This window comes from Poecilia reticulata, linkage group LG16 (genome assembly GCF_000633615.1).
Source record: "Poecilia reticulata strain Guanapo linkage group LG16, Guppy_female_1.0+MT, whole genome shotgun sequence".
Taxonomy (NCBI): domain Eukaryota; kingdom Metazoa; phylum Chordata; class Actinopteri; order Cyprinodontiformes; family Poeciliidae; genus Poecilia; species Poecilia reticulata.
Window position 1 is genome coordinate 9,335,638 of NC_024346.1, and position 14,243 is coordinate 9,349,880.

The following is a 14,243-nucleotide window of genomic DNA, read 5'->3' on the forward strand; positions in this document are numbered from 1 at the left end:
ATTAGTGCTCTTAAGGGACTGAAAAGACAATTACAATGAGCCCTAAAGTCGGTCTCCTACTTTTAGAGACGCAAACTTAGTCAAGATTATTGCTTTATTTTTTATTTTTTTTATAATTTAAAATATCTATATATAGTTTTATGATTTGAAATTGTCAAATATTAGAAACCTTTACATGTTCACAAAAATCTGAAACAAAACAAGGAAACTGAAAAAAAAAAACAATTTGTGGCGAAAATAAGCCTGAACAATAAAGCTGAACGATGAGGAACGGCAGCAGAGCAGAGCAACAATGTTCTGGCATTTTACCAAACCAGCTGGGCCCAGTAAATACTGTGGCAACCATCGACCAATAAACAGCAGGTGAGTGCAAATTATTGGAGGGTGAGACGATAGGAGTAAAACGGCCTGAAGTAAAAAGGGAAAAACAGAAAACATGAATAACACACTATTTTGGGCTTTTATCATACGCATGTTATTGCAGGGAGAAGAAGTAGACAAGCATTGAACTAAACTGGTATGAGAGCAGAAATCTTTTCATGGAGGGTTTTATAAAGGTCTGATGCAATCTGATAACCATTGAAGTCTCAGCTAATGAAACTTCTAAATGTTCCCTTATTACTTTAGATACTCTGCTATTTACTCGTCATTACAAGTGCAGTAAGTAATTTTGATTCATTAGTTACTTCTAATAGGAAATCCCTTTTAACATACTGTCTACAAATTTCATTAACAGTTGATTTACAGATTGGTTGTGTTAGTAGCTTATGGTCAGTTTCGTAAATATTGTTATGATGTTTGAGTATCTCTAACTAGGAATAAATTATTGTTAGAGTTTCGCAATATATTGAGTTACTGACACGGTTCAGGCACTGATGGACGCAGGGACTGAGCAGTGAATTCAGAACTGGTGTTTATTGAGGGCTCTGCTTTTTCACAGTCAGACAGGCCAGGATCAGAGCCAGGGAATCCAAATCCAGGTCAGGCAGTTCCAGATCTCAGGGTCAGACAGACAGAGGGCCAAAAAACCAGGAGGTCGAAATCTGGTTGAGTAGGTCAGGACTGGGGACCTGAAGGGCAACTGGACAGAAGGAAGGAGACAGACAGGTTAGTAACCAGGCATATCGCGCTAGTATCTACTCCAGGCCTGAAGGTGTTACCGCAAAGGGTTTCCACAACAATCTGATGCTGAGTAGGAGGAAGATGTGTTTTTATATGACAGCAGCTGGAGATCAGGGTGGTGATGATCAGGTGCGAGTGGTCACAAGTTCAGCAGCAGCTGTGACAATTACAATCATCAGTGAAAGTTTAACGTGAGGAAGATCACAGTCACACTAGACAGACAGGACAAACCACAATGAATGCACACACTCATACCTGACAGGTAATGTACAGAGGCCTATAGACCCAAGAGTCACGTTTTGCGACTGTGTGAGGAATACTCAAATCTACAGATGCATGGCGAGAAAATTCCAAGATTCATTAAGACCACGGACAGGGATTTGAACCCAAAATGTGAGTTAACTGAAAATAATATTATCACAATATTTGGCAGTAAAATGAGGCCGCATTTTCCCATTGCTAACCCCTAATCATAGCACTGGTAAAGAAATGAAACTCCTTTTTAAAATATAGACACACTGACATCACTTCCTGTTGGATTTGACTGAAATTGTTAGAAAGTCCTGGAAAATACAAAATAATTCACTTCTTTTGATTGATTAATATACTGATGAATGTATAACATTGATTGGTTATTAATTCACTAATACAATTTTACTCAGTGATAACATCTTTAACATATTTAAGATTATTAGCTTTTTCATTGGTAGCTTTAATAGATAAACCTGATTACGTTTATGAGGTTTTTTATGTTCGCATCCTAAATAAGATCCATATAGATTCATTTTAGATTAACAGTGTGGGAGCTGGTGAAGCTGAATAAAACAGAATATTTGAATCAGTTGACCAACTTACAGAAAGTCTAGCAATAGAAAGATCTGATGTTTTTTGTTGTTGTCTTGGACATATTTGACATGGAAAAACGAGAAAATGGAAAAGGAGATCTTCATTTAAGACCGATCATATGATCTTTATAACCACCGCCATGATTTTGTTGCTTTTAGAGTGTGTGTCCTGTCTGACACAGTTCATTTTCAGCCTCTGACCCTTCATGTTAGCCCATCATTTCCCCTCTTGTCCCTTCTTCTAATAAATCCAGAGGGGGCCGCGTGTTAGCTGACCCCCTCCAGATGAAAGTGCCATGGAGTAACTCCAGATGTGAACATCCTCCCTCTCCGTCTCTCTCCTCTCTTTCTCCCACACTCATTTCTCTCTCTGTGCTCCACCATTGCCCTCCCCCACGCAGCTATGACTTTTCCATCTCCTTTTTTGGTGAAAAAATCTGAAACAGAGGCAGGGAGGAGGACATTTCACCAACAGCCGACAGGAGAGTGGATCTGGTGTATGTGCACTCCATCAAGGCAGGAAAACAGTCGACTCAGCATAAACAGGAGTGCATTCACGTCCAATCAGGGGCAAAACGACACACATGCGCTTCTTTGTGTTATGTATTTTGTACTTGCACATATTATTATCTTTAGTGTATGAATACACTCACTTTTTACTTCCTTCTAAACATGCATGCTTTCTCTCACACACACATTTTCAAACCCCCTCTCTGGACTCACACACACTTTCTTTCCTAGAAAGACATTTTGATCACTCCAAAGGGGTTTTCTTTGGCTTAGGCCTTAAACACAAGTCACCAGAAAGCCATGCTGGCTTAGTCTAGCAATAGATCTTCAGCATAACCACAAAAGCTAAAAATATAAAAAAGCTGTAAACACAAATCAGTCAGTGTCACTTTATTTAATTGATCTTTAAAAATAGAAGCAACAATTTATCCACAACAATCACAAACTGATTTAAAGTAAATTAAAAAGATTATCATTTTGATGGCATATTTTCCATCTTAAAACATGTATTGGCCAACTCTGACTCACCAGCATCAAAGCTGAAATAATCAAAAACAAATATTATAACTATGCTGCTGTGAAAGAAAAAAAGTATTTGCCTCATTACTGATTTCTTGTTTTTTTGTTGTTGTCACACTTGAAAGTTTGAAATCATCAAACAAATTTTAATGAGAAAGATTACCAGAATAATGATTAAAAAAAATTCCAAATGATTTCATTTAGAAGGGATAAAAGCTATACATGTCAACCCACAACTATGTTAAAATTATTAACAGCCCCCCTTCAGTAATTATAAATCTACTATGATTAACAAAACATTTGGAAAGGCCAATATTAACTAGCCACACCCAGCCTTAATTACTGCCTGACCTGTACAAAGAATGAAAACACACAAATAAAACCTCTCTGACAACATAAAGTAGGATTAAAAAAGCTCAAAAAGGCAAAATGTAAACAAAGGCATTGATGTCCATCTTCTCACCATCCACAAATATATAAAACATGGAAAGGTGGAAATAGTTCTGAAAAGTGGCTGGATGGCCAGAATTACTCTAAACGTCCATTGGTGACTCATCCAGAAGGTCACAGAAGAGCCCAGCCAACATATGAAATGAGTGGCTTCAAATACCCAGGTTAAGGTCCTTGTTCATTATTTAACATTAAGAAAATGGTATCAATAGGAAAGTTTCAAGGTGAAAATCACTGGTGATCTTTCAGCTCTCATCTGCAAAAACAACATCTTCTTTCCCAAAACATTTAGGAAAATATTCTGTGGATTGGCGAGGTAAAATTAGAATTCTTTGGAGGATGTGCATCCTGTTACATGTGGCATAACAATAACAGCCCCTAAGAAAAAGAACAGTATGCAAACAGTCATACATGGTGGTAAAGTGATGGTGAGGCTGCTTTGCTGCTTCATGACCTGGATGACCAGCAATAAGTGATGCAACCATGAATTATCTGGCTATCAATTTGTCAAGTTGTGACTTTAAAAGTACACTTTGGTTATGCAGCAGAATGGTAATCTATACCATCCCAATATTCCCACCACTGAACGACTCAAAAAACAAACAAAGCAATAAGAAACGTTTGGAGTGGCCAAGTCAAAACCCTCAGTTGAATTGAGATGTTGTGGAATTAATTTAAAAAACATAAGTTTACGCTGGAAAACCATCAAATGTTACTGAAATAAAACAATTCTGCATAGAACCGTTGGACAAAATTCCACTTAATGCAAATGCATGATGACAGTTGCTGCCACCAGGAGTTAAAAAGCCAGTTGTTAAGTGTCCACTTTTCACAGAGGATCAGGTATATGGAGTTTCTACCTTAATACATAAAATTATGATGTAAAAACTGCCTTTTCTATCTTTTTCAAATATAAGTATTTTGCTTGATGACTTAAAATGTGTGACAAAAAACAAAAAAAAACTAACAGAAGAAATCGCTAAGACTGCAAATAGTTTGATGCAACACAGTAATTTTTGACATACATGACTGGAGCTAGCTATAAAAAAACAACAAATTAAGTAATGAAACAGTGGCAAATGAAGGCATGTATACTTTTGCAATGCAAGACAGTTTTGCATTTTCTTTCAAAGTTAAACATACTGACTCTTTGTGAACAGATAATAAAAATGCACATTAAAATATAAAAAAAAGAAGGCAGAACTGAACATTTATGTAAAATAAGATAGGCAGACACGTGGCAAAAGAGATCTGTTGCTTTTGCCATGTGTTTCAACTGTGTAATTATGTGCACATAACAGTAAATAATGAAAGCACAAAAGCACATCTTTTCCAAAGTGCAAATGAAACGTCCTGAAAACCAAAAGCTACCTACACCAAGAAATCTTCTACATGTTTTCACTTTAAATTTAAGGAAAAGTATGTCCAATGTTTGACCACTTTTTACAAAAAGTGTCACACCTCCTTCTGTGTCACTGTGTACAGTAACCTATTCAAAATGCATAAGGTAAGGCATAAGATAATAATGCAATAAGAGAAAGGTGATAAAAAGCAACATTCAAAATGCATGGACCTGCAGTTATAAGAGCATTAGAATAGTAACTCCACCATACAACTGAAATATAGACCGCAGCCATTTTTATACTTTATCAGTGTTCTGTGTATTTTCTTTAGAGCCCTGAAGTAATATTAATTAAGACATTTTTGGCAAAGTGGCAAGCATTTGCAGATTTTTACCTAAACACTAAATAACATAGAAATAATGTTGTAATAAGGCACTCAATCTTTAACTTTCGCTGATGTGTGCAAACAACATTGCAACATCACGATTTTGCACACTAACATGCGCAGCTCCTCTTACGCGACAAGGTTTTTGAGAAACTAATGTCTTTATGTTAAAACGACCTGAGGCAGAATATTTTTTAGCCTGTTACCCTCCATGGTACATCTGGGTTGTTTAAAAAAGCTGCTGAAGAACAAAAGGAATGGTGAGATCAGGTCAAGTAAGTGCTTTATAGGTTGCTGTTGCAGTCACGGCACAGGATCTTGTCGCCATCAGGGAAAAAGCCAGCGCCCACGAGAGAGATGGAGCACTGGGAGCAGGTGAAGCACGGCTGATGCCACTGACGATCTTCAAATGAGATGTACTTCCCTCCTCCAAATCCTAGAACAAGAAGTCTGGGTTTTAAAAGATTGCTGATTGATCTTTTAAATGAGTTTAGTTGCACAAAGGCAGACTTGGTCGTAGTGAAGTCTGAGCCAAATAAGCATTTTTCTGTTTGAAAAGATCTAGAATGGGTTTTAATTTTTAGGCTATTCGAACAACTGCTTCACGGTATATGTTAAGCCCTAATGAAAGATGAGGAATAATATTCCTATTTTTATTCCTATTTGTGCAACTTTATTTTCAGTTTGTGCCTACGTTTTCCCCTTAAAGCTCAATCAAGTTTTTATCTCTTTGAGTCTTTCCCAGTTCATACAAAAAAATGTTCTTCTAACCTACAGCACACCAACTGATAAAGCTTTCTTAAATATTAAGGGACTGTTTGTGACTTTCACAAATGTACATAATTGGATGAAGAAAAGTAATTTCATCTTGCCTGTAATTGGTTTGCTGCAGGCCTCACACTTCTTGGCGTACAAGCTGCCAAAGCACTTCAGACAATAGGGGCTGTCATCTCTGGAGGTGAAGTGTTGACCCGCCAACTGCGTCTTACAGTTTGTGCACACAAAGCACTCCTTATGCCACGGCTCATCCCGATAGGTCACACCACCTTTAGCCAGGGCCTTAACAGAACAAATGTGGGATCATTTCTCACATGGGTTTCTGCAGCTTAAAAGTTTTTCCTCTGCCTTATATAATGGAAACCATGTTATACTGTAGATATTTGACAGATTTACAGACCTTTTTACAACGCGTGCAGCGGGGAGCGAACTTTTCCTCGTAGCAGGGCACACAGTAGTGGTCGTCCTTGTCTGGAATGAAGGACTTGGAGCCAATCGGCTGTTCGCAGCTGTGACAAATGAAGCAGCCCTCGTGCCATGTGGAGCCTGCATACTCCAATTTTCTTGTACCTGCAGAAAACGGAGACCGACAGGAATAAAATATGACTGGGTGCTCACTTAAAATGGGAAATAAGATACTTGATTGCACAGCAGCATATAAAAATCCTTGTATTTCATATTCTGATTGAATACAAATACCACAGACCCATGGTTCTTTTCTATGGCAAGAAAGTGGCAGCAAGCTTTAAACAAAACAAAAGTAATACAGTTTTTCCCTCTGTGACGCAAGCCAATTGATCTTCCTGTAAATCCCCTGGATGTTGAGTTTATTATGCTGTGATCCAGTGGTTTATGTGGGGCTGACATTTCCACAGATTGCTTACGTTTCAGTGCTTCAGACTTTCTGTGCCGCACTGCTCCCTAATCAAAAACATGAAAATAACCTGCAAAAGTCTTTCCAGATTACAAACTCATGCAGGACTCACTGTGGCTCAAGGTGGATAATAGAGCTTTTGTTGTGCACAGCTAAAAACAAGGACCAATGTGAAAGTCTAAAATCTAGTTTTATAACAACCAAAGAGTGTTCCTCAGAGGTGCAAAAGAAGAAAATTAGATATACTCCTAGATCGTTATGTATTTAAACGTATTTATTCATTTGAAAAATAAGACACGAAAACCTGTGCTGTAAATAGTTTTAGATTCCAAAATAAACTTGAGATACGTTTTTAGATGGTAGGGACCAGGGATGGAAACACAGCCTCTGTATTTGTCAGAGGATTTGACTCCAGGATGAATAGAATATCACTGACAATGGGAGCATTTAAGCAGCTCAGTCAAATAATCTTGTTAAAAGCTTCTGCTAAAGATGATTTCACAACTTCCCTGTGAGTTCATTTATGCTTTCGTGTCAGCTGGGGGTGTGAATCTGCTTGTTGTACATTTGGATCCTGGCTGGATATCAACTTGAGAACATTAACAGTGGGGAGCAAATTATGAAGTGATTTGGAGAAGTTAAATCACTTTAAATACGACAGTAAAAAAAATAAAATGTTAATGTTGTAAACATGTAGTTGTGATAGTTAAGGGGTTCCAACATTACCTGCTGCGACAGGTAATGCTGTATGAGTTTGCGACCAACAATTCTTCACACAACATCTGAATGCTGCAAGAATTCATTTTGTTTTGCTGAAGTAAAACAGAACAAGTCATAAATCATATTCTGTGTTCATGTTTTCAGCAGGTTTGTACCCCATTTTGAAAGAAAATATCGAATTAATCTAAAAGTTGACACCTTATAAAACAATGATACGACAGCAGAAACTTGGGTTGTTCACACTACAACACCTTGATAGTTTTAAACAAGAAGTAAGTCACTTCTTTTTTTTTTTTTAACCAAAGAGTATTTTTTTTACCTTTATGTTTACTAAATAAGATGTATCTAATACCATGAAACAAATAAGATAAAAAAAGGTAACTGGTGAACCTCCATAAACAGCTGCTATATAAAATATGTCTAACGGTCAGCAGCTTTACTTCTATCTTTGGGTTTAAGCCAGAAGAAAGCATCACATTTTAACAATGTGTTTCCTCTTTGAGTGAATCAGGAAAAGGAATGCGCTGATCCACTGTCATCAAATTCATCAACATCACTTATTAAATTGGGAATGCAAACCTGAACATGTTTACCCTCTGATACAGACACATGATCTTGATCTGGTCAGGCCCTGGAGCGCTTTATTAGGAAATAATTTTCTTGATGTGATTTTTTTTCATTGTGGTTGCATGACTTAATGGGTGTGTTTTTGTTTTCATGTATTCAGTGAAATCTATGCCACAAATCTGGTGAAGACATAAAGAACAGAGCATGCACAAAATAATGGCCAAACAGCAGTGCAAACATCACAGTTTTCTGAAATTACATCAGTAGGAGCACGACTAAGAGTTTGACTGTTTTCTGTGGTAACTGTCTTTTCCTATAAACTTTTCCTAAGATTGCTGGAAGAGTCTACATTTGACATAAAATTTCAACAACATTTTATCAGCAGTTTCTCTGAATTTGAGCCTCTTGAGCTTTTCTAAATAAACAGCAGTGGAATTGTTCTGGGATCTGTAAGGTGCTGAATAGGTGCTGGCTAACTGACTTCTTTATCTCCGGTTGTCATTAGTTCTGCTTGTAGGCTTCCATTCCCAAGGATTCAGTTTATAGACAACAAGTGATCCAGAGAGACAAACGGTTACATTCATCCTTGGCACCTGCTTGTTTATTTTTTTTCTGTTTCTTTTTTCTGAATTTTCTTCCTCTCACCTGTCTGATCTAATATGTAACTACTTTCATTCATCACTGAACCCAGCTGTATTTTCCGAAATCATTTGCCTATTATCATTCGAGTTTGCATACTACATGGTATTTAAGAGGAGGAACAATGAGGCTTTGTACATGAGGGAAAATAAAATTATGCATTGTAAAACAAATATTTTCATAAGTTCCCAAATCTTTTTATGGTTTTTTCATCTTTCAAATAAAATGATCAAACAATTTCAACGGATTTGTAAAAAAAAAAAAAACAATCTATTTTCACCTTCACCTGGCATGACGATCTTGTCACAGGCGACACATTTGGAGGAGAACTCATTACAGTAGCAGTCGTTGCAGAGCAGCGCGTCATCTTGGCTGGTGAAGGGCTCATCTGCCAGCGAGCGGTCACAGCGGAAACAACGGAAACAATGCTCGTGATAATGTCTGTCCTCGTAGAAGAGCTCCTAGAAGCGGAAAGGGGAAGAGACAATGAAGAGAGTGGGAGTCATTTTTTACAGCTGTAAAAACTCCACAGATATGAAGTCTCTCTGTCAGTGACTTGGGAATCAAACAGGCCAAATAAGGGAATGACAGGAAGACATAAAGTAAACATGGACCCATATTTACAACAGGAGCAGAGAGGAGTTTTAAAGTGACAACCAGATTTCTGCGCAGAGTGCCAAGCGAAACAAGGCGAACCTACAGTGCCTTACAAATGAATTTAAATCCTTGGAGCTTTTTTCATATTTTGTTAGGTTACAACCACAGAATTTAATGGGGTTTTTTTATTGGGATTTTATGCAACAGACCAGCACTAATTGCCACAAAGCTGGGAAGAGGGTTTACAAAAACAAATAGAAATGTAAAAGTTGTGGTAAGAAAATTTGTCTTCAGAAACTCTTTGCTCCTAAATGACATCCAGTCAAGCAAATGTCTTCAGAAGTCTCCTATTTAGTACCTTTATGCAACTGGAACTCGGTTCAAGTGCAGCTATTCTGTGAGAGTCTCAGAGATTCATTAGAGAACATTAGTGCACAAACAATACCATGAAAACCAACAAACACAACAAGCAGGTCACGGGAGAAAGTTGTTAAGTAGGTTAAAGCAGCTAAGTTAAAAAAACAATTTCCCAAACACTCTGGACAGCTTAGAGCACTGTTCAGACCATAATCTGAAAATGAATGGATGAAGCTACAGCTGGATCTGAACCCAAACTGACAGGCTGGGTAAGGAAAGCACTTATCAGAATAGTATTCAAGAGGACCATGTTAACTCTGGAGAAGCTGTAGCAATCAATAGCTCAGGTAGGAGTCGAGTCAACCACTCAACAAACCTGATCTTTATCAAAGAGTGGCAAGAAGAAAGCAATTGTTAGTAGAAGTACATAAGAACTCCTGTTTGCAGTTTTTTGAAGCCACGTAAAGGACACAGCAAAGAAATTTACATATGAGGTTTTTCATACCACTTTTAAAGGTCGTCTTAAAACCCATCTAATTTACTTGGCTTTTAACTCTAGCAGGATTTAGTTTTAAATTGTATGTTTGTTTGTTTTTAAACTGTAAGAGTTTTTTTAATTTTTATTATTGTTATGTTGTGTTTTAATGTACAGCACTTTGCTGTGTACAGCTGTGGTTGTTTTAAAGTGCTTTATAGATAAAGTTGGATTGGATTGGATTGGAAACATCCTTTTTTATGTGCAATTTTTTTCATGTACGATGTAGCACTGCTATATACACATCTTGTCATGTCAGCATGAAGGCCTTACCCTTGCATCATGGCCAATTAGCTCTTTGCATTCATCACAGGTGTTTGAAAACAGACTGTCGTAACAGGGGATGCAGTACGGGTTGTCATCAGATTGGATGTACTTGCGGCCGTACAGGGATTCTTTGCAGTTATCGCAGTCGAATCGGTCAGCCATTGTAGTTTTCTGAAAACCTGAAACCCAGAAAGAGGAAGGTCAGGACAACAGTGTTTTAAAAATAAAAAAAAAAACAAATGAAAGAAAAAAGTAAATAAATCAGAAAGATGCAGAGATGAGGATGAGAAAATGTGGAAAGGAATGGAGGGAGAGTCACAGCATCAGCAATAGCAGATGCTATAGCAAAAATATTTGGCTGTTCTCAGCTTAGACGAAACCATGACCAAAAATGGAACTTAATGAAAATGATGAATAAATATCTGCTGCTAAAACTACAGTAAGGACAAAAAGCTTATCTTACACAATACACACCTATAAATATGTATAAAGTATTAATGTGTTCGACTGTCTGCGTGTCTTTGTAAATTAGGTGTTGAATGATACTGTTAGTTCAGAATCTCTTGCTCGATACATCATGTGGTTTTATGTATCTAATGCTTGCAGGGAAGCACACATAAACCTGACTACTTGATTCAGTAGAGTACTTGATTAGTTATAGCCCTAATATAAATACCAAGATCCCTGAACAAATAGCTCCTTTTCAGAATAAAGGTAAAACTACATAATTCCCATAGATTTAGGGGGTGCATGATCCACCATCCTTGTTGGCCCCCTGACCATGACGGAGCACACAACAAAGTCACAGAATAACATTATGAGAGTATTACGGCAACAATATCAGGTTGCCTAAGCGTTACGACATGGCTGGAGGGCAGCCCGGTGATAAGTGATCCGGTCCTCTGGCAGAGCACACGGCTGGATATCCATTCCCACCACCCAGGAATAATAATCAACACTGATATAACAATCAATCAAACTTCAAACCAGACCCGTGCTGCCCATCTTACACATTCAAGCGTAATACACACACAAAAGCACACAAGGGGGCATGTAAACACACTCCCACACAAAAACACACAGTGACATAGGAGAAAAGGAAAAAGAACAAAACGAGACAAATTACACACAATCCATCATCAAACAGAGAATCAAGTTTCTGTATGAGCCTTCTGCAAGACAAAGGCTCCTAATGAGTCGGGGTGAGAAAGTCACGATCCAACAGAGTTTACCTGCTCTCAGCCGTTACATGAAGCCCTCTGACAGGCTTTTTGCTGTAGAATGACACATCTTTCCCCAAGGCACTTTCACCCCTTTCTGTGACCTTAAAACATTAATTATGAAGTCTAAACTCACGACAGCCCTGCAGCCCAGTGTTTATAGCACTGTAGCTCACATTACTACAGCAACATCTCTAAGTGTACTCAGAGTCTTGGCTAAATACATCACAAATATCTAATCACTCATGTTACAATATCCATCTGGAGGTTATGGCTAAATATCTGAGAGAGCAGCTGTGGTTGGTCTGTGAAATGTAACATTAAGGCAATGAACTTGTCTGCATGTGTTCAACATCCGCTGAATTTCACAAGTCCATCCATCCCTAAATTCCAGCAATGTTGCAACCATAAGTCCACATCAAGATTACGAAGAGATTAGATCAACAAGGTATATACCTAAAAAGGAGAACTCGGATCATGTTGTAATCAGCAGTGCCAGGTAAAAAAGGTACAGAATGTGCTGTCTGCGCCTGCCGGGTGAGCGAACGAGATGAGGCATGACTCACAATGACAGAAAAGCAACACTAATTTTCAAAGCAAATTGTACTGCTAAGATATTTATTGCCCTCTAAATGCGCATGTATAATTTACGTATCAGCACGCCAGAAATGCTGCCAGAGTGAGTTCAGAAACTACTAAGTAGAGACAATTTTACATCCTAGCACATGCTACTTGATATACGGTACGGTGAAGAATAATTGTTCATCTTACAGATGTATTCTGTGTTTGCTTTTTGGCCACACCAATCAGATCATAAAACTGATTTTAGTATTAGACAGAATTGGATGGATAGGCTGTACTGAAATTGTTTAGTTGTGCTTCCGTACAATAACAATAAAAGCATTCTGATTCTGACAAAAATTAGTAAAAAAGTTTTCAAAAGATAATTGAATTTATACCTATTCAAAATAACGTGTTCTATATGAAAATATAATGCTGCCCTGCTCCTTCTTAAATCCTGAATTAACTGTGATTAACCACATTTTTGTTGTTTAATTGGACAAGCAGTACCCATGTCTGACTACTGTCTGACTACCACCTGTAGAACCACAAAACCAGTTAAAAGGAAGATGTTTCATAACATAAATTAAGTCATAAGCAACAAATCATGTTCCGACTTCTGTCTGTTACATCATATCCAAACTAAGACAGCATTTCAGTAAAAGAAAACACAGTACTGACAGTTAAACAGTTTGGTGGTATGTCATCCTGTGGGAATGTTTCAGAACTGAAAGATTTGTTAATGAAAAAAAAAAACTTTGCTTGTAAAAAATCCTGATGAATAATGTCTATTCTGCTGTATTTTGGTAATGAAGGGTTATTATGTATTGGCACATAGCCGCATTTTATAGCACAATCAAATAACATTGTCACTTTCAGTTGTTATGAAAATGTTGCACATATCAAACTTGACTTGACTTTGCATCATAGCCATATCTGATTTCTTGAAATTGGCCTGTGACTCTTTAAGAACCTCCAACCTTGTGCAACTCTCCCTTCATCTTATCACAACAATGCTTCTTCCTGACATCCATTGATGCCAAATGTTCTTCAGAGCTCAACAGACATGCATTTCCATCACATTTGCTTGTTGCTGCTGCTGCTAGTCTGGTGGAGCCGTGTGGGGGACGGGTGCTCTGTAGGGTCAAAACTTGTCTGGGGATTTCAAGAGTAACGTAAACAACTTCTTTTCACCATTGCAATTGGTGGTACAACTACTTTCTAGGGTTAGGGAGACTTTCATTGCATAAGGCCAGACTAATGTGAAAGACTTTGATCCCCCCCCCAAAAAAAAAATCTAATAATCACTCCAAAATTGTTTGTATTGTATTGTATTTGTCTGATTAAAAAAATTGCTTGAGGATCAAAAACATTTAAAGGTCACAAAAAATATGTAAAAACAGTTGAAATCAGCAAGGGGCAGATACTTATAGGACAAAATATTACAGTTTCCCCTCATACTTTGTGTTCTCAGAAAAAAAAAAAAAATCTGAGGGAGATCTAGTGATTTGGTACATCAGTTAAGGCTGAAAAACTGTGAAAAAAAGACTAGAAAGCCTAAAAAACACATACTACCCCATAAAGAAGAGTTTGTTTTTCCTGGCAGATCTTCTCATCTTTCGTCTGCAGATTTGCTTCCAGTATCAGTGTTTGACAAGCCAAAGTAAGGCCTGTAATGAACTTCTGATGACACAGTCTCACAGAGAGGGGGCATGACGTCAACCCACTGACCCCAGGGGTGACGGACAAAGACGTGAGTGCATGCACATGTTGCTGACCCGACAGAGAAGAGAGAAGAGGTTCCAGACGTGAGGCTGTGTTTCTCACAGCGCTGTTTACAGTCTCTACTCTGGTTGCTTCCCAGCAGAGGTCCATCTCCTTTATTTCCAGTGCTCACAGACTAAGAACCTTACTAATAATCCTAAAAAATACCAGAGCTATGACTGATTTTAGGC

General features: G+C 37.9%; 1 protein-coding gene across 3 annotated transcripts in view; it reads right to left on the minus strand.

The window, feature by feature from the left end:
- Nucleotides 1-3,250: 3,250 nt before the first annotated feature.
- The window catches only part of fhl3a (four and a half LIM domains 3a), a 32,913-nt gene continuing 21,920 nt past the window's right edge, over nt 3,251-14,243 (minus strand). For 2 of the 3 annotated variants that reach the window (XM_008431091.1, XM_008431092.2), the window contains exons 2-6: nt 10,514-10,686; nt 9,032-9,212; nt 6,352-6,521; nt 6,047-6,233; nt 3,251-5,610 (exon numbers count right to left, since the gene is read on the minus strand). In XM_008431091.1, coding sequence (XP_008429313.1) covers nt 5,459-5,610; nt 6,047-6,233; nt 6,352-6,521; nt 9,032-9,212; nt 10,514-10,669 — 846 coding nt within the window. In that variant the 5' untranslated portion in view covers nt 10,670-10,686 and the 3' untranslated portion in view covers nt 3,251-5,458. The remainder of the gene's footprint in view (nt 5,611-6,046; nt 6,234-6,351; nt 6,522-9,031; nt 9,213-10,513; nt 10,687-14,243) is intronic. The other variant, XM_008431093.2, reaches the window with a different exon arrangement.